The sequence below is a fragment of the Sminthopsis crassicaudata genome, chromosome 2 (genome assembly GCF_048593235.1).
Source record: "Sminthopsis crassicaudata isolate SCR6 chromosome 2, ASM4859323v1, whole genome shotgun sequence".
Lineage (NCBI taxonomy): Eukaryota > Metazoa > Chordata > Mammalia > Dasyuromorphia > Dasyuridae > Sminthopsis > Sminthopsis crassicaudata.
In genome coordinates this window covers 342,751,484-342,775,354 of record NC_133618.1, presented here as the reverse complement: position 1 = coordinate 342,775,354, position 23,871 = coordinate 342,751,484, and the positions used below count along the sequence as shown (strand labels likewise).

Sequence of the window (23,871 nt, the reverse complement as noted above, 5' to 3'; positions counted from 1 at the left end):
AAAAAATCTATTTTTTTAATCAGCAAAAATCTACTCACCTCCCCACTCCACTTGAGAAATAAAAACCCCTATTACGGAACATTACGAAAATTTGTAAAAGCAAATATCCGCATTATCCATGTCAAAAAAAAAAACAAACATTAAATTCTGCATTTAGTCCTTTACCTATAAATATTTTTGTACATCCTTTGTTAGAGTTTGTTTTCCTTAAAACTAATTCTTCCCTTAATCTGCCCTTCTAATTTCATCTTCTTCCTTTTCCTTCTATTCTCTTATTTCCTTGTTGGGCGGGTTGTATTTTTATACAAATGTGTATGCCTATTCTTCCTTTCTTTGACCAGCTCAGATGAGAGGTTCAAGCGTCAGCTGATTCTCATTCCCTTCTTCTTGTTGGTATTAGATGTCTACTTACATACCCAGATTATGGGAAATAATTTTCCCCTAAACCTTCCTTTCCTCTCCCCAATTCCTATTATATCTTTTCCTTTCTCTTTCCATTCTTTTCAAGACATAAAGGAAAAGAGAACAAGAATTTATAAGGCTCCTTACTATGTACCAAGCACAGTGCTAAAAGAACTTTACAAAAAAATCTCATTTAATCTTCACAACACCTTTGTGAGGTAAGTTATTCTATGTTTCTTGTTTTCTGAAATACTACATTCCAGGCTCTCTGCTGCTTTATGGCAGAGGTTGCTAATTTGGCTGTGGCTTCTTGGCACTTTAATTATTTCTTTCTGGATATTTGCAATATGTTTCCTTTGATGGTTTTACCCAGCAGGTTCCTGGAGGTTTTTGAGTTTAGTTTTTTTTTAAAGTAGGTGACTAGTATGTTCTTTCTTTTTCTATTCTGCCCTCTAGTTCTAAGATATCTGAGTAATTTTTTTATTTTTATTTTTAATGATTTCTTGGTATTTATATATCTAGATTTTTTTCTTTGAGTCATGGATTTTAGGTAGTCCAATGATTCTCATTTTTTTCTTCTATTCTTTACATTTTCTTCTTTTTTTAAAACAGTCTTTTGACTTTGTTTTTATATTTCTTTTTGTCTCATGGAGTTGTTGGCTTCTTTCCTGTCTATTCCAGTTTTCAAAGAGTTTGTTACTTGGGTAAGATTTTGTACCTCCTAAACCATGATGTTAATTACCTTTCCAATTTCTCCCCCCCGGCCCCCACTCTTCTATAAGTCCTACTGCCCATTTTTTACTTCTAGCACTTGTTTCATTGCCAAAACCTTTTTAAACTCAAAATTAAATTTTTTTTCTCCTCCTGAGGCTGGGGTTAAGTGACTTGCCCAGGGTCACACAGCTAGGAAGTGTTAAGTGTCTGAGATCATATTTGAACTTGGGTCCTCCTGCATTTAAGGCTGGTGCTCTATCCACTGTGCTACCTAGCTGCCCCATTAAAAAAATTTTTTTTAAAAATATTTTATCTGTTCTAGGATTCTAGGTGAAATTGTAGTCGTAATATTTGGAGTTGTTTTCTTTTGGGTTTTTGTCTTGATTTTCTCTGTCACTATAATACTTTTTTTTAGTCGGATTTTTTTTTTTTTTTGTTTCATCATTCAAAAATATTTCTTGACTTTGGATTTGATATTAAAGTATGGCACGGTGTGGTTCTGAAGGCAAGATGTGGACTGATTTGAAATAAGTTCAGAAAGCCACAGAATCCCACTTACACAAGTCCTTCTATAATAGTAACTCATATAAGCTTTGCTAGAACTCTAAGAGGTGAACCCCCTCTCTCCTGAGGTAGGGCTGTTCCATTTTTGAATAACTCTAGATGTTAGGACATTTTTATTTATCTCAAGCCTAATTTTTTTTTTTTTCTTTTGATTCATTGTTCTTAGTTCTGTTTCGCAGCACTAAGAACAAGCCAAATCCCTTTTCAGGAAGACAATACTTCAAATACTTGAAGATTACTCTCTTATTCTAAGTCTCTTCTTTTTTAGCCTAAATAGCTCCAATTCCTGGAAACCATTCTCATATGGCATGAACTCAAGAGATTTCCTCATTTTGGTTGTCTTCCTGTAGATGTGCTCCAGCTTTTCAATGATGTTCCTAAAAATGCTACCAAGATTTGAACATGATAAATTTGCAACTATTAAATTTCATTTTATTTGATATAACACAAATCCCTAGTCTTTTAAGATCCTTTTGGGCCCTAATTTTCTCATTTAATAAGTAAATTTTGCAATCTGTAATTTTGTAAAATTTGCAATAAGTAAAATTTTATATACATGCTTTCATTTAAGTTGTTAGCAAAAAACCTAAACCACACAATCTAAAACACTGATAGATTCCTTTTAGAAGTCTACCAGGGATCTCTAATGTTAAGCCATTTTCATGACTGCTCTTTGAGGCTGGCTATTCAATCAGTTCCAAATACTCCTAAATGTTTTATCATCTAATCCACAATGCTCCAACTTTCCCACAAGTATAGTAGGATAGACTTGGTTAAATTCTTTTTAAAAATCTAATTTTGATATTCACTTGATTTGCCAGGATTATATCCTTGACAAAGGAAAAGAGGTTATTCTGATATAATTTGTTTTTGATGATACCCATCATCAAAATTTAACCCATTTAATCATTTCTTTCTAGTACAAAGATAATTATATGTGGCCAAAAAACCAAGAACAGCATGATATGGGACAGTTCTGCCTTTTCTTTGTCATTCGTTATTATCATTCTATCTACTCTGTGTAATTCTCTTCCTTTGACATGTCTGTCTCTATATGTACCTAGCTAAAAAGGTGTTCCCCCTTTTTCCTTCTCTAACAGCTTGAGTACACTCCAAGATTTAGCTTTCTCTAACACTATTTTTTACAAAACAATGTCATATTTTGGTATATATCCTTTGTTTATGTGCCTTTGTTTCTATATTATCTATTTTAAAAAATCCTAGTTGATTAATTTCTTGTATACCTATATTGGTCTTTTTAAGAACCCTCCCCCCCCTTTCTTTCTTTCTTTCTTTTTTCCTGAATTGTTTCTTCATGTCTTTACAATTTCATTCGTAAGAGCCCTTCACTAATACTCTTAAACTGATGACCTTGTAAAACTTCAGTTTATAGAATCCTAACTAGCCTTCTTTTGATTTTTTTTGATATTGCTGTCTCAAAAATAAGGAAATTATGAATTATTCTGATTTTGGTGAAGAAATTTAGAAATTCAGTAAGGATAATTGAAACTTCTCATTGTTTTGGGGCCCCAAATTACAAGTTCTGAATTTACAAAGACTAGATTCAATCTTGGGGATTTTTAATAAACTATTCTTTTTGATTTGTTTTGTTCTTATCCAAGGTTTTCCCATGGAGTTTCAGAACATAGCTCAAGATTTCATTTGCCACAGATCAACTCTTGTGGAAACACAAGTTCCTACTATTGAAAAAAAAAGGTGTTTTTCATTTCATCTCATAGGCACAAAAATCCATCAAGTTTTTATTTAAATTTCATTTAAACCCAACATTCTATTGAGACCCACCTGCACTCCAGGGATCCGGGTCTTTCATCTTTTAACATCAACTTACCCCTACATCCCAAATTTGAACCCTCTTAAAAGAGAAACGATCTTACAATTGTTAAGGAGTCCCCTTCTCATGAGATCTGCACCATAATAATAATTATTGTAGCAGAAGATAAAGTCCAAGTTTTGTTCCTGCAGCTACAGGGACACATGCTTACTCCTTGGTTTAGCAACTGTTTCTATTATTTCTCATCCCCCTAAGACAGCAAGGATTCAACTCCTACTACTTGACCCTGAAAATATCCTATAGCACAGATGATATTTTGGGGATTAAAGTAAATGTTTCTGGGGCAATTGCAAAAACACTTTGGCATGTTTTGCAAAAGTCAAGTTTTAGCTCAACTAGGCACTTAAGTGTGCTTCAAGTTTTTAATTTGTCTTTATTCCACACTTCTGTGTAGTTCTGATACAGAGAGATGACTCTGCTCCATAATAGCCTAAGCTACTGAAGTTAGCTTGGCATTAAGCTTAATCGTTTTATGGGGATATTGATACTTATATCAAGGAGACATAATCTGAAGTTCTTTATATATAATCAAAATCTAAAAATTCTAAAAGTCCCTCATCACTTTAACCTCATCAGATTGATCATGTTTTCCTTATCAATTTCATATACATGCCATTATGACATGAGTGTCTTGAAATCAATTTTTTGAACTCTTCATTTTAACATCTTTCTACCCAGATGGTTTGCCGTATATTCTTGATGACAATACTGCTTTCCTCAGCTGACAGAATCTTAATATCCTTCTTTTTTTTAACCTATTCTTAAATTCTTGACAGAATTATAATATTTTAGAGTCCTAAAAGTAGTCCAAAACTTCCAATTGATAAACATTTCTGTTCCACATTTCCACTTGTCTTCCCCTTTTATAAGAATCCTCTCAATTATTTTCTATCATCTTTGTCTTTTCAGTTAGTATGATGGGCCTATTACCCTGCTTCAGCTCTCTCCCTGACTCATCCTAAATTTTGGGGGTTCTCCATTTTTCCTAAAGATTTGTATATTGTTGATGAACTACCATCAGTTCTTGAAGGCTAAAAGGTCCAGGATCTAATTTCTTTCAGTTCAACATTTATTACTTAATGGATGATTTTGTTCAAAGAAAGACATATATCATTACTATCTTAGTTGGTTTTGCTTAACTGTTTTCTAAGGAAATTTTCTAAGAGGACTCTTTGAGATGTACTGGGAAATTAAAAAAAAGCATCAATAATATATTTTAAAAATGAAAAGAATGACTCTTTGATTTTATATTTTAAAAATCTATATCAAAGTAATGTGCTAAGTGTGAGCTCAGATATAAAAGTCAAAAAAAATGTGGTCCTTAAAGTTGGCATGGGGGAAAATCATATAATTAACTATAACACAAAACAATACCTAGTACAAAGTATGATATGAAGGAAGAAAGGTTAATATCAACTATGGAAAATTAAGGAAGAGTTCCTAGAAGAGGAATAAATATGTGATGAAAAGAATAGCAACATATTGAGGAGAAAACTTAGGGAATAGTATGTTAAGTAATAAGGTTAGGAAAGAATAAGGTACACTTGTGCAATATCAAGAAGTCCAATTTGGCTACAGTGTAATATATGGGAAGGAAGAAGTATGAGAAAAACCTATATTAAACTGTATTCATGATGAGGCTTGAATACTAGAGTGCACAAAGACTAAATGAAAATTTCTAAGGAATGACTAGATTTACGTAAATAATGTAAATTTGGTAGTGGAGTTAAGGATGGTCTACAGAGTATAGAAAATGGAAGGAAAAAAAACTTATTAAGAGGCTATCTCAATATCCCAGATAAGTGGTAAAGAGGATCTATAGTAAAATGACAAAGAGAGGAACAGATACAAGAGATATTTTAGGCCAACGATCAACAGGGTTTAGCAAATAATGCAAACAGCTTGTAAGGTTTGCAAAAAGCTTCCCTCATAGTAAGGATGTGAGGTAGGTAAGATATAAGAGATGAAAGAAAGGGGAAAGTAAAAAAGAACTGTGGTTAACATGAGAGACAAAGTCAAGAGAAAATGAATTAGAGGAAAAAATAATGAGTTCAGTCTGGTACATTCATTCATTCAAGTAATATTTATTCAGCATCTAATATGTGCTAGGTGCTGAGGATACAAAGATAAAACAAGGACAATTCCTAATTGTAGTCATCTACCCATCCCCATCTCCACATAGATTAATATAGATATATGTGAAATCTGTCAATTTGTCAGGCACTACGGTAAGCATTTCATAAATATTACCTCATTTAATCTTTACAATAATTTGTGAGGCAGATACTATTATTAATCTTACTTTAAAGATGAGGAAACTGAGGATTGGAACCATTAAGTTACCTGCCCAGGGTCCCAGATCTACTAAGTGTTTGAGGTGGGATTTAAATTAAGGTTTTCCTGACTCCAGACTTAGTGCTCTATTTACATTTCAAGGAAATTATGGTATAGTGATCATATTGAATTTGAAGTAGTTTAAAAAATTTGGTAGAAATATGAATCTGGAGCTTAGAACAGAAGTTGGGACTTGGGGATATGGATTGAGAAGTCAGTTATAGAGACATGGTTGTTGAAATAATGAAATTATGAACTCCTTATGAAGGACTTTTTTTTTTTGCCTTTTTTTTTTGTAGTGTTTAGTACAGTGCCTGGTACATTCGAGGCACTTAAGTAGTTATTGAACTTATGAGAAGAAAAGAAGACAGAAGAGAGAGAAAAAAAAAGAGAGGCAAGAGATCTTTTTGGGAAATACTCTCTGCTAACATGTCATGAAGAAGACAAGAAACCAATGAAAAAGACAGAGTAGTTTATAGAGAAAAAGATGTCACAGAGTATCTAGAAGGAGCTGGGGGGGGGAATAGTGTCAAAAGCTGTAAAGGATGAAGATGAAGATTGAGTAAGGATTTAACAATGAGGAGGAGTGGTACACAAGTGGAAGCAGAAGTCAAGGAAGTTACAAGAAAGGAGAGACCAAGAGTTGGAAACAGAGAAACAGAGTTAGACACCTTTTAAAAGAAGTCCAGTAATGGAGAGGAGAAGATATGTTAGTTGGTTAGGAAGAAGGGTCAAAGGAAAACAATCTGAGGTAATAGGGTCAGAAAAGATGAGTGATAATGCTGAGAATTTTTGAGAAGAAGGGAGTTGAGAGACATTCTCTTGCATAGTCTAATGATTTCAGCAAAATGGGTGGTTATCCTCTCTAAGTATGAGTGGGGAGTATGAAAGGGTATATAAAGAGAGATTATAATATAATAGGACATCTTTATGGAAAATGAAGAATAGAGCCAATCAAAATAGAATGGAATAGATGTTTAGGCAGAGATTTCCAACAATGTCCCATATCTTAAGACAGACCCACGTCTTGCAAGGGTGTATATAAGATGCACCCAAGTTCATGTTTCCCTTCTTACCTTTTTTGTTTTTCTCCTTTGTTACAACAGTCATGGACATTGTTGGAGTGACTATTGTCTCACCACTGCTAGGAAGCCTGCTAACCTGGAGAGACCGGAAAGTGCATTTCAGTGTGTTTTTGGCAGTGGAAGGATCTTTCTTTTCTGTGTCCTTCTTTTTTTCCATGGACTGAGTAGCAATCCAGTAATCTACTTGTAGTCCCATTAATTCAACACCAGTATTCTGACTAGAAAACAGAAGGGGAAAAAGAGCTAATTACTTTATCATATTGTATGTTCTTTTCTAACTTCTTAATAAGTGCCCAAATAGCACTAGAAAATAATTTAAATTATTTTAAGCTTTATAAACTAATCAACATAATATATTTGAACAATATCTTAAGACATTTTCATCCTTAAAAATGTATATAATACTATGATTTAAAATTTATTCATTAGACACTATTGATTACAATTATTTGTTTGAAGAATACATAAATGTATACCCTAGTTATTTTCTCTTATTTTACTTTTTTTTGGACACACATTCTTTAATTGCTTATCATAAAATTATGATTTTATCATATTGGATAATAAGCATACCATTTATATATAGTTCATTTTCCCAAGCTGAGTCTTGGTTAGAGTTCATAGGTTTTCTTTTATCTTAATCTATCCTTTCCCCATTGCACATCTCTCCCAACAATGAGCAAATTAAAACAAAAACAAAACAAAATGAAAAATAAAGTCCTCAATACATTGCTGAATAATTTGGGAAAACAAATTCTCACATTGATCATATTCAGAAATATATGTCTTGCTCAGGATTTTAAATTCATTACCACTTTGTCAGAAGATAAGGAAGTGATTTATTTTTATCTTTAGCATTTTGGGATTTGTTTATATCATTGCATTATACATCTCATTGATCAAAATTATAAAGTTACTCAAAAATTGTTTTTATAATGTAATTTCTGTATAAATTGTTCTCTAAGTTCTTACTTTGCAGCTGACGTTCCTCTGAAACTGTTCATTATTTTTCATGGCACAATAATATCACATTCTATTTAATATAGACTAATTTAGCTGTTAGCCATTAAGACATTTCCTTTATCTTCAGACTTTGGTTATAACAGAAAAGCCATTACAAATATAGTTGTACATACCAATTCTTTTTTTTTTTTATTTCTTTGGGATATATGTCTATAATAACTCCAAATTATTTTGCAGAATGATTGGACCAAAGAATAAATCCACCATCAATGTATCTATTTTCTCATAGTCCCTGCATCATTTGTTATTTTCCTTATTTTCTTCATCTTTGTCAATCTAATATGCACGAGATACAGCCTCAAGAGTTGCTTTGATTTGCATTTCTCCAATTACAAGTGATATCAAGAATTCTTTCATAGAGTTGTTGTTTGCTTGGGTTTCTTCCTAAGAAAACTGCCTATTTCTTTTCAGATAATAAAATCAAAACTATCCATAGTTACGAAAAAATGCTCTAAATCACTACTGATAAAAGAAATGCAAATTAAAATGATTCTGGCACACTATCTCATACCAACTGGATAATATGATAGAAAAGGAAAACTACAAATCTTGGAGGGGATATGGGAAACACTAGGACTGTATATTGTTGATAGAGTTGTGGACTTATCCAACCATTCTGGAGAGCAATTTACAACAATGCCCAAAACACTATAAAATCCTTTGATTCAGCAATTATTAGATCTGTATCCCAAGGAACTTTAAAGGACTTACATAAACTGATGTAAGTAGAATCAAGAGAACATTGTATATGGTAACAGCAATATTGCACAATGATCTATGAATGACTTTTTAGGTATTCTCAACACAATGATCCAAGATAGTTCCATAGAACTTAGGATGAAAAATATTATCCATTTCCAGAAATAGATATTGGATTATTTAAGCATTTTTGTTCGTTAATCTGGGTATTCTCATTTTTAAAAATATTCATTGATTTCCTCCAACTTATCATTTTTGTTAACATATCATTAGGTAATTTCTGATAATTTCCTTTGCTTCCTTTTCAGATGCTGTGAGTTCCTTTTGATGTGATACAATTTGATTTTCCTCTCATAAAAACAAGATTACTAAAATTTTTAATTAAAATTTTTTTTAAAAATCGCTCCTATATCTTTGAATTTTCAGAATTTCTACTTTGTTATTTAGCTGGAAATTTTTTATTTGTTAAGTTTTAGTTGACTGCCTAATTCATTAATTTCTTCTCTCCCTTTCATTGATAAAAGTATTTACAGATAAAAAATTTCCCCTCAGAACAGTTGTAACTACTAAGTTATGGTATGATGTTTTTATTATTGTTTTCTTTGATGAAATTTTCTATTGTTTTTGTAACTTGCTACTTTACTAGGTTTTTTTTTTTTTTGAATTATGCTACTTAGTCTCTAATTACTATTTCTTACTTTAAATTTTCTTCATTGAAAATATTTTTGGCATTATGAACAACAAACAATTTGCTTAGAAGGACTGTTTTTCAAACTTTTTGTTATATTGTCATACTATATGTAAATTTCCTTTCTAGTATATAATTATCAAGTATCTATCTTATCTCCTAAAGTTATATTCAGATCCTTTTACTTGTCTAACTTTTGGTTAGATTTGTCTAAATTTGAAATGGTCACTCAATTTTATTATTTTACTATTTATTTCTCTCCAATTAAATTATTAGGTGCTATATTATGGACTACATTTATTTGATATTGATAATGATTTGTTATCTATGATGCCCTTAAACATAAAGCTTCCTGGCTTATCTTTTTATTTTGTCTATATTTAAGAGAGGCTGAACTGATATTATGATTGCTACTACTGCTTTCCCTTTAGTTCAGATAAAGCATAATAGATTTTACTTTGTTCCCCTTATAGTAACTTTATGAATATTCTTGTTTCAAGTATTTTTCTAGAAATCTATTTCTGAATTCTGTTACTAATCCATTTTATTATCCTTTTCTGTTTTTTGGATATTTTCCTATTTTCATTCATTTGTGACTGTTAATTGTGTATTTCCCTCCATCTATCCTCTTGTACTTTTTTTTCTTTGTTCCCACATACCTGTTTACAAATAAGGTGGTAGAAAAAAAAAAAAGAGTGACCTAAGGGAAAATCTGTTTTTCCCCTGTTGCAGCTTTTTCTTTTCTTACTCTGCCTCTTAATACAGGTTTTCAGTCTTTCTTTCCTTTTAATTTCTATTTCACGTTCTTCACTCTAACATATTTTGGTTATGACTAGATCCTTATCTTACCATTCCTGTTAAACCCCTATCTCCCTCTTCATTCCTCATTTCTCCTTTTGAATTTAATGAAATCACTGTGTAAAATTGTGTTTAATCTTTCTTTATTGGATTAATATGAAATTGAAGTTCTTTAGATGCCACTTGCTCCTTCTCTTCCAGACTTTCCTGTGCACTATGCACTCATTTTATGAATCTCCATTATGTAAAAGTGTTTTTGTGCTTCTTATCCTCCTCCCTTCTGTATATCCCCCAACCTTCTCATTTTATCTTCTCCTAAAACCTTTGCATCAGAACAAATTTATCATTTAACCATTTTCTATAACTTCCAAAGATTACAGAATTCTGAGAAGACTTTTTTTAGTCCCCTATTAATATGGAATTAAACAATGACTATATATTCTTTTTTTTTTTTAATTTTTATTTTTTTAAAAATTTTTTATTATATATATTTTATAATATTATCCCTTGTATTCATTTTTCCAAATTATACCCCCCTCCCTCTATTCCCTCCCCCCGATGACAGGCAATCCCATACATTTTACATGTGTTACAATATAGAATGATTATATATTCTAATGAAACAAATATATCTACCTCTCAATGTTTCTCTTACTACCTACCTACATTTTCATTTAAAAAATTCTACTCAGTTCTAGTCTTTTCATCTAGAATGTTTTTAAATCTTTTATTCCAAGAAAGACCCATTTCTGCTCCCTGTAGGATTATATTTAGTTTTGTCAGAAAGGCAAAACTTGTTTGTAAACTTTTCTCTTGGATTCTGAAATATTCTATTCCAAAGACTTTTTGCCTTTACAGACAGTAAACAATCTTCGATGATCCTTTGAATGGCTCCTTGGTATTTTGATTCCTTCTTTTGGGGTGCAGGTAATATTTTTTCTTTGACCTAGGAACTCTGGATTTTGGGTGTGGTGTTCCTAGAATTATTATTTTTTTTTTCATTTTGGGTGATCAGAAGATTTTACTTTCACTAGTTTCCTAACTGGACAATTAAAAAAAATAATTTCTTGAAATTATACTATTGGTAATCTTTTTTCCCTCCCTGATCCTGATTTTCACATAGTACATTAACTTTGACTTAGAAAACAGATCAAGAAGAATCTAAAAATCATTTTGAATATGTTTCTTAGAGTTTTAAAAAATTATTTTGGTTTTCCTTTAATTAATAAATCTAAATTTTAGGGCCCTAAGTTCTTGAGGTTTTCTACCATCTATTCTGAGGTTTAAATTTTTTCTTTTCATTCTTCTCCAGCTTTTCTATTATATTCCTGCAGTTCCTGTGGTTAAGACATTTATTTTCCTCCAAGGGACTTGTAGTTTTGCTATCCTCCTCAAACCAAGATATTTTCTCATAGTATTTGAGTTTGAGCATCCCCCTCATTTCAGTAATTAAGCTGCTTGGGGGGGAGAGGCAGGGAAGAGGTCTGTCCTTGGTTTAAGCTTCACAATTAAAAAAGAAAGCCCTGCTTAGTCCTGAGTATGGTGGTCCACATTAGAGCCTTCTTTCCAAATGACTAGAACTGCTGTGATCCTGGGATTGTAGCTTATCATAGGACTCCTGAACCTCTCCTTGGGGTTATATCTCTTTGTGCCTGGGCTCAGGGGTTATTTCAGTGATGGGTGCTTGCTACAGCTTTCAGGGAGGCCTTCAGTATGGTTTTGTTTAAAGGCTTTCTCCTCATTCTCCCCATTTCCTCATTCCACAATGACTTGTTATTTCTCTAATTAGGATCCTACATTTTAAGAGCACATGGCAGTTATTAATTTGGGCAGAGAATGCTGCACTGGATCCTTCTGGGAATTTGAGGGAGGGTTAAGTTAGGTTTGGGATAAAATAAGCTTGGGAATTTCCTGGCTCAGGTAGAGAATGAAATGCTAGATTCATCCACAATATCTCAAAGTCATTTTTCTAGATTCAACTTCTGTAGCTATATCCTTAGATAGGTTAGGCTTGGGGGATATGCATAGCAGAGTTCAGGCAAGGTTGTTAGACTCACTCAAAGTCATCAGGATGGCTACTTATGTCCTGTTTTCTGCATTTGATATACCTCAGCTGTTTATCTCAAGATCTCTGCAGAATTCTTTGAGTGTCCTTCTTTGGATTACTGAGTTGGCTGGGAGACATTAGAAGTGATTCTTTCTAAGGCTTATCAAAGTGACACATGTCTAAGCCCCAAGAGAGTATCTGTAAGAATATCTGGGGTATTCTTTCTTCTAGCATGTTGTCATCTTCCCACCCCAATAATATAGTTCATAAGCACCTGTTTATTATAGTTATGATGAAAGTAAACCTCTGCTTGATCTGAGTCAGCCCTGTAAAATTACGTAAAATCACCAACAAAATGTCTCCTTTGATCTACAAACCCAAATGGTCTTGCATCCTCTAGAGCAAGATAAGCTTTCTTGGAGGAAGTCATGACCTCTGGCAAGATTTCATATCCACTGGAGACTTCTCTTAGACTCATGCATAAAATGCGTCTTCAGAAAATGACTCTTTGCAGATCACTTCTCTCTTGAGAATGATATGCCCTCCAAGAGAATCCTTTTTGGTGTTTCTTTAACAATAAAGCTATTTTTTTTTAAACCATAGCTTTGGTTTTAACGAAATTGAACTTGCTCCTTGGACAGCTGAACTTCATGTATTCCTGCCTAGCCTCTTCTTTGGTCCTCTCAGCCCTCATCAGTTACATATCTCCCAAATACTACTTCTATATAATCCGCATCTACAATTTTAAAATAAGGTAGCTAATATACTATTAATAGAGCTGTGAAAAGATCTCACTAATTTAGAATTAGAGTGAATAAAATGTTCAGATCTTTCAAACCAGAGATTACCCTGAAAGAGATATACTTCAGGGAAGTAAAATTCAGAAAGATTCTGATGTGGCAAACCACATCTCAATTCATGGTAGTCAAGAAGTTAGTGGCAATAAGAGAATTGTTAAGAATCCCCTTTAAATCGGCCACAGGTTTAGAGTGAAAGAATTCACTAATTCCTGAATTATTAGTTGCAAAATGAAAGTTTATTGTGGGATAGAAATCTATTTCTAGTGGGAAATGGAGTTTTGGCACTGAGAATGCTTTCTCAGTGGGCAGAATGGTTCTGGCAAATTGCTTATTCCATCTGCAAAGACCTTGGTTGAGGGAGGCTGTTATATTGGGTATCTTGGTGGGGGCTAGACAGTCCGAGCAGGGTCAGACCAAGTTCCTGGGCTTAGATTCTTATCAGTTTTCCTATAGGAATTAACAACATTTCAAAACAGTGCTTTTTGGCCAGGATTTCTAATTAAATCTGACATCCTGGAAAGATAACTTGTCTGGGGGAGGATAGCCCAGGAGTGGCTGAGAATCTGAAAGAGATCACAGATCAAAAGGAAATACAGTTTCTAAAAGGGACCACAACTTAGTAAAGGAAACAGTTTGCTCCTGCTTCAGCCCTATATGGATAAACTACTTATAACAATACTTTCTGTAGTATCACATCATAGGTGCTCATCAAGCATGGAATATCTAAACAAATTATGGTACAGAAATGTTATGGAATATTAATGGTTTATTATTATACCTTAATAAACAATAAATATGAAGAATACAAAGAACTATGAGAAGACCTAACTGATCTGATATTGGGTGAAATATGCAAAACCAGGAAAACATATGTATGACAACAATGAAAAGAAAGAAGATCAAATAAGAATTGAAAAAAAAATGCATTTCCTCCTTTCATTGTGGAAGTAGATGGTAGATTTGTAACTGCATATACTGTCAAATTTGGTTGATGTGATGAGTAGGTTTTTAATAGTTGGTTTTGTTTAATTGCTTCTTTTTTCTTCTTTTTTATTCTTTATATCTTTCTGGGAATGGAAATGTGAAGGATATATTTGAAAATTAAAATACTGTAAAAATGAAAGCTATCAACATTTTTTAACACACAGAAAAAATGTGATATTTCTTTTACAAATCATGGCATTGAATTTCAAGTACACTCTGATCTATTGCTTATATAAAACATGGACTCATCATGTGTGCGTGCATGCATATGTGTGTGTGTGTGTGTGTAAGAGAGAGAGAGAGGGTACAGAGTGTGGGGGGGGAAATGGGGAAATGGAGGTATCTAGGAGGGACAAAGTGCTGAAGTTTAATAATGATTCCAACTTGGGCCCCCTTTCAATTGAGGCTCTAGGGACATTTTTGGAGAGCATGGTGTTAAAAGTTAAAAAAGTCAGAAGACATATCTGTATTTGTTATCTTGTTGCTACTCATATCTCTGTATCTCTCCATTATCTTCTAGAATATATTTATATTTTTAATTCTTTAGAGACTGTAGCATTCCAATATACTATAATTTTATTTTAAAAATCATTTATGAACTTGATTAACAAACTAATCAAATAAACTTAAAAGCTATTTATATTCAAGTAGTTAAACAAATAATAATAGATAAAAATCTGTAACAATTTATGTTACTCCCTCTATGTTCTCTCAAAAAACTTTTTTGGGGTCCATTTATCTATATATTCATGTAGTATTTTGTTGATTTTTTCATAAAATCAACTCTTAGTTTTATTCATTATTTCAATAATTTTTTTTTACTTTCAATTTTATTAATTTTTTCTTTTCATTTTAGAATTTTAAGTTTAGTATTTGATTGGGGATTTTTAATTTGTTCTTTTTCTAGCTTTTTAAGTTGCAAGCCCAATTAACTGATCTTCTCTTTCTCTAATTTATTCAAGTAAGCTTCTAAAGATATAAAATTTCCCCTTATTACCACTTTGGCTGCACAAATTTTGGTATGTTGTCTCATTGTTGTCATTCTCTTGGGTTAAATTATTAATTGTGTCTATGATTTGCTGTCTCATCCATTCATTCTTTAGGATGAGATTATTTAGTTTCCAATTACTTTTTAGTCTATTTATCCCTAGCTTTTTGTTGAATGTAGATTTTATTGCATTGTGATCTGAAAAGAATGCATTTACAATTTTACAATTTCTGCATTTAATTTTGAGGTCTTTATGTCCTAATATATGATCAATTTTTGTATAGGTTCCATGAACTGCTGAGAAGAAAGTGCACTCTTTTCAGTCTTCATTCAGTTTTCTTCAAAGATCTATCATACCTAACTTTTCTAATATTCTATTTACCTCTTTAAATTCTTTCTTATTTGTTTTGTGATTTGATTTATCTAATTCTGAGAGTGCAAGGTTGAGATCTCCCACTATTATAGTTTGGCTGTCTATTTCTTCTTGCAACTCTTTTAACTTCTCCTTTAGGAATTTAGATGCTATGCCACTTGGTGCATATATGTTTAGTATTGATATTGCTTCATTGTCTATGCTACCCTTTAGCAAGATATAGTTTCCTTCCTTATCTCTTTTAATTAGATCAATTTTTGCTTTTGCTTGATCTGAGATAAGGATGGCTACCCCTGCTTTTTTGACTTCATCTGAAGCCTAATAGATTCTGCTCTAGCCTTTTACCTTTACTCTGTATGTATCATCCTACTTTAAATGTGTTTCCTGTAAACAACATATTATAGGATTCTGGCTTTTGATCCAGTCAGCTATCTGCTTCTGCTTTATGGGAGTGTTCATCCCATTCACATTTATGGTTAAAACTAATAATTCTGTGTTTCCCGCCATCTTATTACCCCCAGATTATTCTTTTCTTTTTCTTTGGGCACCACTTGCCTCACGCAACTCTCCCTCTTTAGAATCCTTCCCACTCCCTTTGAGTCCCTTCCCCTTTCTTATACCTTTCCCTTATTACTCTTTTCTTTTCCTTTTCCTTTTTTCTCTACCACTTTTTAATGAGGTGAGAGAAGTTTCCATGTAAATCAAATATGTCTAATATTTTCTCTTTGAGCCAAATCTGATGAGAGTAAGTTTCACACAATGTTCCTCCCCTTCCCTAAATTCCCTCAGATATGATAGGTTTCCTTTGCCTCTTTGTGGGATATAATTTCCTTCTTTTTATCTCCCCTTTTCCCTTTTTCTGATACAATCCTCTTTCCACTTCTAATTTCCATTTTTTTGGTATTATAACGATAAAATCAAATTATACATGTGCTCTTTATGTATGCCCATAACAGAAATACAGTTATCAGGAGTTCTTTTTATCTTTTATGATTTTCTTGAGTCCTATATTTGGAGTCAAATTTTTTGTTTAGCTCTGGTTTTTTCATTAGGAATAAGTGGAATTCACCTGTTTCATTAAATATCCATCTTCTTCCTGGAAGAAAATGTTCAGCCTAGCTGGATAGTTTATTCATGGCTGCATTCCAAATTCTTTTGCCTTTTGGAATATCAGATTCCAGGCCCTTCGATCCTTTAATGTGTAAGCATCTAGAGCCCGAGTGATCCTTATTGTAACTCCTTGGTATTTGAATTGTTTTTTTCTAGCTGCTTGTAATATTTTTTTCTTTAATCTGATAGTTCTGAAATTTAGCCACAATATTCCTTGGAGTTTTTATTTTATGGTCTCTTTCAGAAATTATTTGATGAATTCTTTCAATAACTATTTTACCTTTTGATTCTATTACATCTGGGCAGTTCTCTTTGATGATTTCCTGTAAAATAGTGTCTAGGCTCTTTTTTTTTATCATAATTTTCAGGAAGTCCAATAATCCTCAGATTATCTCTCAGATCTATTTACCAGGTCTGCTGTTTTTCCAAGTAGATATTTTAAATTTTTTTCTACTTTTTTCATTTTTTTGGTTTTGCTTGACTGATTCTTGATGTCTCAACGAATCATCCATTTCTATTTGTCCAGTTTTGATTTTTTAATGAGTTATTTTTTTCATTAGCTTTTTTTTTATACTTCTTTTTGTATATGTCCAATTGAGTTTTTAAATGAGTTGTTTTGCTCAATGGGATTTTTTCCCATTTCACTAATTTTTTTTTTTTTAACTGAGTTATTTTCTTTTTCCAATTCACATAACCTACTTTCCTGGGAGTTCTTTATCTTTTCCAATTCACAAATTCTGCTTCCCTGGGAGTTCTTTACTTTTTCCAATTCACATTTCAGGAAGTTGTTTTCTTTTTCCACTTTACCAAAATTTTCTTTTAATGGGCTATATGCCTTTTCCATACTCTCTTGCAGAGCTTCTCTTTCCTTTCCCCATTTTTCTTCTAGCTCTCTTTTATTTTATAATTTCTTCTAAGAGAGGCTTGTGTGAAGGCGACCAGGTTATATCCCCCTTTGGGGTTTTGTCTGGAGACTGTCTGCTGCTAGTCTCCTCAGGGTTTGAGATCTGTTCTCTTTCTGTATAGAAGCTATCTATATTTAGAACCCACTTTGCTTTTTTATTCATTTTTTAAAAAAGATTTTGGAGTCTGCCTTCATGGAAAGGAGGTTACCAGCTTCCTCTACAGAACAGGGATATATGGATAATACCTGTCCTGTGAATGGGCTACAAAGAGTGGCAGAGCTTCAGAGTGCAACTGCCCTGGGCAGAGCCCCCAAGCTATGGAATGTGGCTGTGCAGTTGTACTGTGGTCCAGCTATGCAGTTGTGTTGTGGTCCATGGGGAGTCACTTCTGGTGCTCGGTGGGTGTGGCCAGGTCCTGTTAAACTCTGGGGTTTTGGGGTACACTATACTTTTGGCGTTTGTGTAACTTCTCTGCTGATCTGTTTTGCAACGAAAGCAGAGCACCCAACCTGTGGAAGAGTCCTTCCTGCAAATTCTCCATCCTTGGAGACCGCATCCAGCCCTTGTCCACTCAGCTCAGTGTGGGCTAGCTTCCATATTCTGCCTCCCTGCCTGTGCTGGTCTCCTGCTACCAATCAAGACAAACCTAAGTGATCTTCCAGATTATCTTCCGCTGGTAATTTGTTGTACTCCCAATATTCATGGATTCTACCAGTCAAGAACTATTTCAGAGGCTGAATTTGGTAATCAGTAGTGAGGGTAGAAGGGGACCTTAGAATGAAGCATGTGTCCTCTCTGCCATCTTGGCCAATAGATTCATGTACTGAGGTAGCATTGTGTACTGCATAACAAGCTGATCTTGGAGTTGGGAAAAATCTGGATTCAGGTCAGCTAATTCTTGGCCTTGTGATTCTAAGCAAAGTCATTTAACCCTTTTGTGCCTTGGCAACTCTCTAAGACTACATTACAGAACAACTATGGATCTGGTCTAGTGATAAATGACAGTTTCCTTCTGGGAAAGTAAAATTACAAAATAAAAATGAAAAAATTTGCATATTTTTCTTTGTAAATCAGTTTAATCTGCCCTTTTCTTATTTTTTTTCACTCTGCATTGTTCATATTATTCCTTCCATATTTATATATGTTCCTTTATACTTGTCAATCTTAACAGCATTATACTTGAAAATGATGTAGATCCTTAATTCACTTATTATTTTTTGTGTTTCCTTAAAATTTTTCCTTAAAATAAAAGGGTTGGTGATGTGATAATGTGATGATAATAAGAATGATGATAGCCAGCATTTTGACTCCTCTCTTCTAAACAATCAGATAAAATAAGAAAGGGTGAGTCACTGTAAGGGGCCAAACACCTTAAAGTTCTTCAGTCAACTTGAATGAAATCAATACCATAATCCTAGGGACCAAGAAAAACAAAAATAAAAAAACCAAACACCAAACTGGCCAAATCCTGAAATAAGTTAGCAGTACAAGAGGAAGTGACTTTGAAAGGAGCCTTTGGTCTCATCTCCAAAATATATAGAGAACTGACCATAATTTATAAGAAACCGAACCATTCTCCAATTGATAAATGGTCAAAGGATATGAACAGACAATTCTCAGAGGAAGAAATTGAAACTATATCCACTCACATGAAAGAGTGTTCCAAATCACTACTGATCAGAGAAATGCAAATTAAGACCACTCTGAGATACCACTACATACCTGTCAGATTGGCTAAGATGACAGGAACAAATAATACCTGTCAGATTGGCTAAGATGACAGGAACAAATAATGATAAATGTTGGAGGGGATGTGGGGAAATTGGGACACTAATACATTGCTGGTGGAGTTGCGAAAGAATCCAGCCATTCTGGAGAGCAATCTGGAATTATGCCCAAAAAGTTATCAAACTGTGCATACCCTTTGACCCAGCAGCGCTACTACTGGGATTATATCCCAAAGAAATACTAAAGAGAGGAAAGAGACATATATGTGCCAAAATGTTTGTGGCAGCTCTTTTTGTTGTAGCTAGAAACTGGAGGATGAATGGATGTCCATCAGTTGGAGAATGGTTGGGTAAATTGTGGTATATGAAGGTTATGGAATATTGTTGCTCTGTAAGAAATGACCAGCGGGAGGAATACAGAGAGGCCTGGAGAGACTTAAATCAACTGATGCTGAGTGAAATGAGCAGAACCAGAAGATCACTGTACACTTCAACAACAATACTGTATGAGGATGTATTCTGATGGAAGTGAAAATCTTCAACATAAAGAAGATCCAACTCACTTCCAGTTGATCAATGATGGACAGAGGTAGCAACACCCAGAGAAGAAACACTGGGAAGTGAATGTAAATTGTTAGCACTAATATCTGTCTGCCCAGGTTGCATGTACCTTCGGATTCTAATGTTTATTGTGCAACAAGAAAATGATATTCACACACATGTATTGTACCTAGACTATATTGTAACACATGTAAAATGTATGGGATTGCCTGTCATCGGGGGGAGGGAATAGAGGGAGGGGGGGTAATTTGGAAAAATGAATACAAGGGATAATATTATAAAAAAAAATATATATATATAATAAAAAAAATTAAAAAAAAAAAAAAAAAAAGAAAGGAGCCTTTGAAGATCTGCTGTTGTATCTTTTGAAAAAAGTGCAACAATAAGTGGGGAAAGGGGATCCCAAAAGTTTGGGTTAAATCCATCACCTAGTCAAGAAGCAAATTTTATTGAAAGTAATGGTAATGCCATTGCAAAACACACTGAATTATAAGTGAATTCAGTAAAGAAACAGAAGCAAGGAGAGATATTTATCTAGCTTTCTACCATAGATATGCTAATTCTAGGCTCAAGACTCTATGACTAGGGAGTCTATCATTGGCATATTAATTCTATGGCCCAATGGTAGGACTAGGGAGTAGTCTCCAGGTTGAGGGTGGTCTCTGAAATTTGATTATTACTGACCAGATCATTGAACTGAAAAGTAATCTATTAAGAATCAGGTTGGGCATGAGAGTTTCCTGAGGCAGACTCCAAAACCAAAAGACCCAGGATTTCCTGACTCACTGCCAGAAAATCAGGGGACCACAAAATCATATTACATCATAAGGGAGGTCATTTCTTTTCTTATCTCCCACCATGGCAATGGCATCCTGTAGTAGAAACATGTGACTATGACACACAATACTATGGTATTGTCTAATATGGAAATTCAAGAACATGAGCTCCTGAAATATTCTTCTTTTCATTTTTCTAGTGAAGAGGAAGTTCAAGGAAAATGAACTTGGTGTCTAGAGTGGTATTCTGCTGCTTGGGAGATGTTTAAGACTCAAAGCCTCTGAGGAAGCAGACATGATGAGAGTACCTGGAAATCCTAAGATAATCACTCTGTTTCTCTCTGAGTATAGCACTGCTCTAGTCTATGGTGGGAGAAGAATGTATTGTGTAGATGGCAGGACCAATGAAAACTTGGAAGAATAAAATGGCTTGCCTAGCAAAAAAACCTATATGGCACATTCATTTTCATTTGTGTTGTTCTCATATAGGGCTCCTCATACACACTTTCTGTACTTGCTAATGTTCCCAGTTGATATGAATGTGGGAGAGTATATTTAATATTTATGAGGGGGAACTAATGCTTCTTCAGGAATCGTGTTTGCTCTTTGCTGTTGTTCCCTTTGGCTAAAAGGGAAAAACACAGATGGGAGTGCATGATATACAACTTTATAAATATAGACTCAAAGGTACCTTGAACCTAGATTGTCCTCTTCTTACGTATCTAATCTACAAGTACAAATTGAGTAAAGGTACATCCTTTCTACTGGAAGTTTTGTCATCATAATACACAAAAATATATTTAGTTATTCCCTGATTGCAGGGCACAGTAGTTTCCATTCTTTTTGGCAATGATAACAAATGCTGACATAAATATCTTTGAACATATAATCATTCTTTTTAGAATGTTCTCTCTAGAATACATTCTTTTTAGAATGATAATTTCTCAATAATGAAATTGTTGGGTTAAGGAGTAACTTTTGAAAGATATGAATGATAGAGTACTCTAAAAAGAGATTTTGCCAGTTTGATTCAGCAGACTTGCCAGCACTCCATTAATTTAATCAATTTTGTAATTTTGATAAGTGACATATTAAAAAGCAATATAATTGTATTTATTCGATAATTGATGAAATTAAATATGTTTTCAAGTGATGTACAATTTGTTTCTTTTTTTTAAAAACAATCTTTTCATATTCTTTGATCCTTTATCCATTAGGAATAGGGTTTGTTGTAGAATTTTCTTTGTAGTATTTCCTCATATTTTTAAAAATCTTTTTTCTTCCTGAGGCAATTGAGGTTAAGTGACTTGCTCAGGGTCACACAGCTAGGAAATGTTAAGTGTCTGAGGACAAATTTGAACTCAGGTCTTCCTGACTTCAGGGGTGATGCTCTATCCACTGCGCCACCTAGCTGCCCCATTTTCTCATGTATTTTAAAAGTTAGGTTTTTATGTAGCATGCTTATCATAAATATTTTTCCAGTATGCTATTTTTATCTTGACAATCTTTTTCTTTTGTATAACCATTTTTCAGTTTTTGTGTAACACATTTACTTTGTAATTAATCATTTCTTCTATTTAATAGATAGAAATTTATTTTTCATTTTTCACTGAGGAAAATATACATGTTCTTGGGATACTTCATTAGTGCCAGTGGGCTCGATTATCAGCCATTATATGAACAGATAACACTCAAATTTGTATACAACACTTATCTCTGTCCTGAACACCAATGAAGGATTACCAAGTGCCTTCTGGGCATTTCCTCCTGGATGTACATAGGTCTCTCAAATAGAACTAATTATCTTCCCCTTTTAGTCCACTCCTGTTCAAACTTTCCAGTTTTGAATGAAAATAGTCATCTTACTAATTACCTCAGTACACATACTCTATATCTTGTTCCTTCATACCCAATAAGATTTCAAGTCTTATGAAATTTACCTTCATAACATATCTTGGAGCTGTCTCCCTTTCTCTCCACTCATGGCCTACATTAATTCAGACCCTCATTGTCTTTCACCTGAACACTGCAACAGCTTTCTAACTGGTCTTCCTGTTTTTAAATGAGATTGTAAAACAAAACAAAAAACTTGTTTAACACAGGGCCTGGTACATAAAGGAGCTTAGTAAATGGCTATTCCCTTTTTTTATGTGCTTTAACCCATCTTCCATAAACTTTTAAAATAAACTTTGTAAAGGAGGGATATGACCATGTCAAACCTTGGTCAAAAAGCCTTTAGTTGTTTCCTTCTGCAAATAGCATAAAATAATGGTTCCAAAACTTTTTGGTCTTATGATTCTTTTTTTTTTTTTTTTTTTTTTTTTTTTTTTTTGAGGCTGGGGTTAAGTGACTTGCCCAGGGTCACACAGCTAGGAAGTGTTAAGTGTCTGAGACCAGATTTGAACTCGGGTCCTCCTGAATTCAAGGCTGGTGCTCTATCCACTGCGCCACTTAGCTGCCCCAATTCCTTTATAATCTTAAAAAATTATTAATGACCGAAAGAGCATTTGTTTATTTGGCTTATATCAGTAGTTACATTAGAAATTAAAACTTTGAAAAATGTTTGAAAAATATAACAATAATAAACCCATTATATGTTAACATTTCATTTTTCATGAAAAGTAACTTTCAAAAAAAATCAGTGAGAAAAACAAGGCACTGTTTTGGGCACATCTCAAATGTCTGGCAGATGGATTCTCATTTCTGCTTCTACATTCAATCTGATGCAATATATTGTGCTAGTATCAGACAGATAAGATATGTAGTTGGAAAAGGAAGGCATATTTTAAAAGACAAAGGACAGCTAAATATTATTTGAAAAGTTTTAACCTCATGGACCTCCTAAAAAGGTCTCATGGACCATACTTTGAAAACTTCTAGCATAACATACTAAATCTTTAACCTGATATTTAAGATACCCCACAATCTAGCTCAGATCTATTTTCTACCCTTATTATACATTATTATTTTTCAAGAACCCTATATTCCAAACTGGAAAACTGTTTCCATCTTAGACAAATTGTATTGGTATTAGTGAATTAGAGATTCTATGAAAGGAAGATACACAAATCATGCACAGTTAGTGATAGGACAGATTTATTATTAGGACATATCAGGAAATTCAGATACTCAGCACCTTGCCTACTGATGGTAGAAAAATACTTAATTAACAATTCTTTTAGCCTAATTGCTTAAGGGCTCCCAGCTCTTGTTCTTAGGACTCTATAATGAATCCTGAACAATTGGTATTAAGGGTAAACAACTAATAGGATATAAATTTTATTCACTGAGTGACCTTCCTTTCTTACTACAGGCAGACTTAGATGACAAAATAGAGACTGCCCTCATGTCTCAACATGGAATTTTATTCTGAATAAGATATGTCATTTGGAAAGTGGAGGTGAAATAAACTTAGGACATGAAAACTTCCACCTGGGGAGG

The 23,871-nt window shown here is 33.5% G+C and overlaps 1 protein-coding gene across 10 annotated transcripts in view; it reads right to left on the bottom strand.

The window, feature by feature from the left end:
* The window catches only part of LOC141556459 (metastasis-associated protein MTA1), a 610,678-nt gene that overhangs the window by 300,326 nt on the left and 286,481 nt on the right, over positions 1-23,871 (bottom strand). For all 10 annotated transcript variants that reach the window (XM_074290610.1, XM_074290601.1, XM_074290609.1 and 7 more), the window contains one exon: positions 6,943-7,169. In XM_074290610.1, coding sequence (XP_074146711.1) covers positions 6,943-7,169 — 227 coding nt within the window. The remainder of the gene's footprint in view (positions 1-6,942; positions 7,170-23,871) is intronic.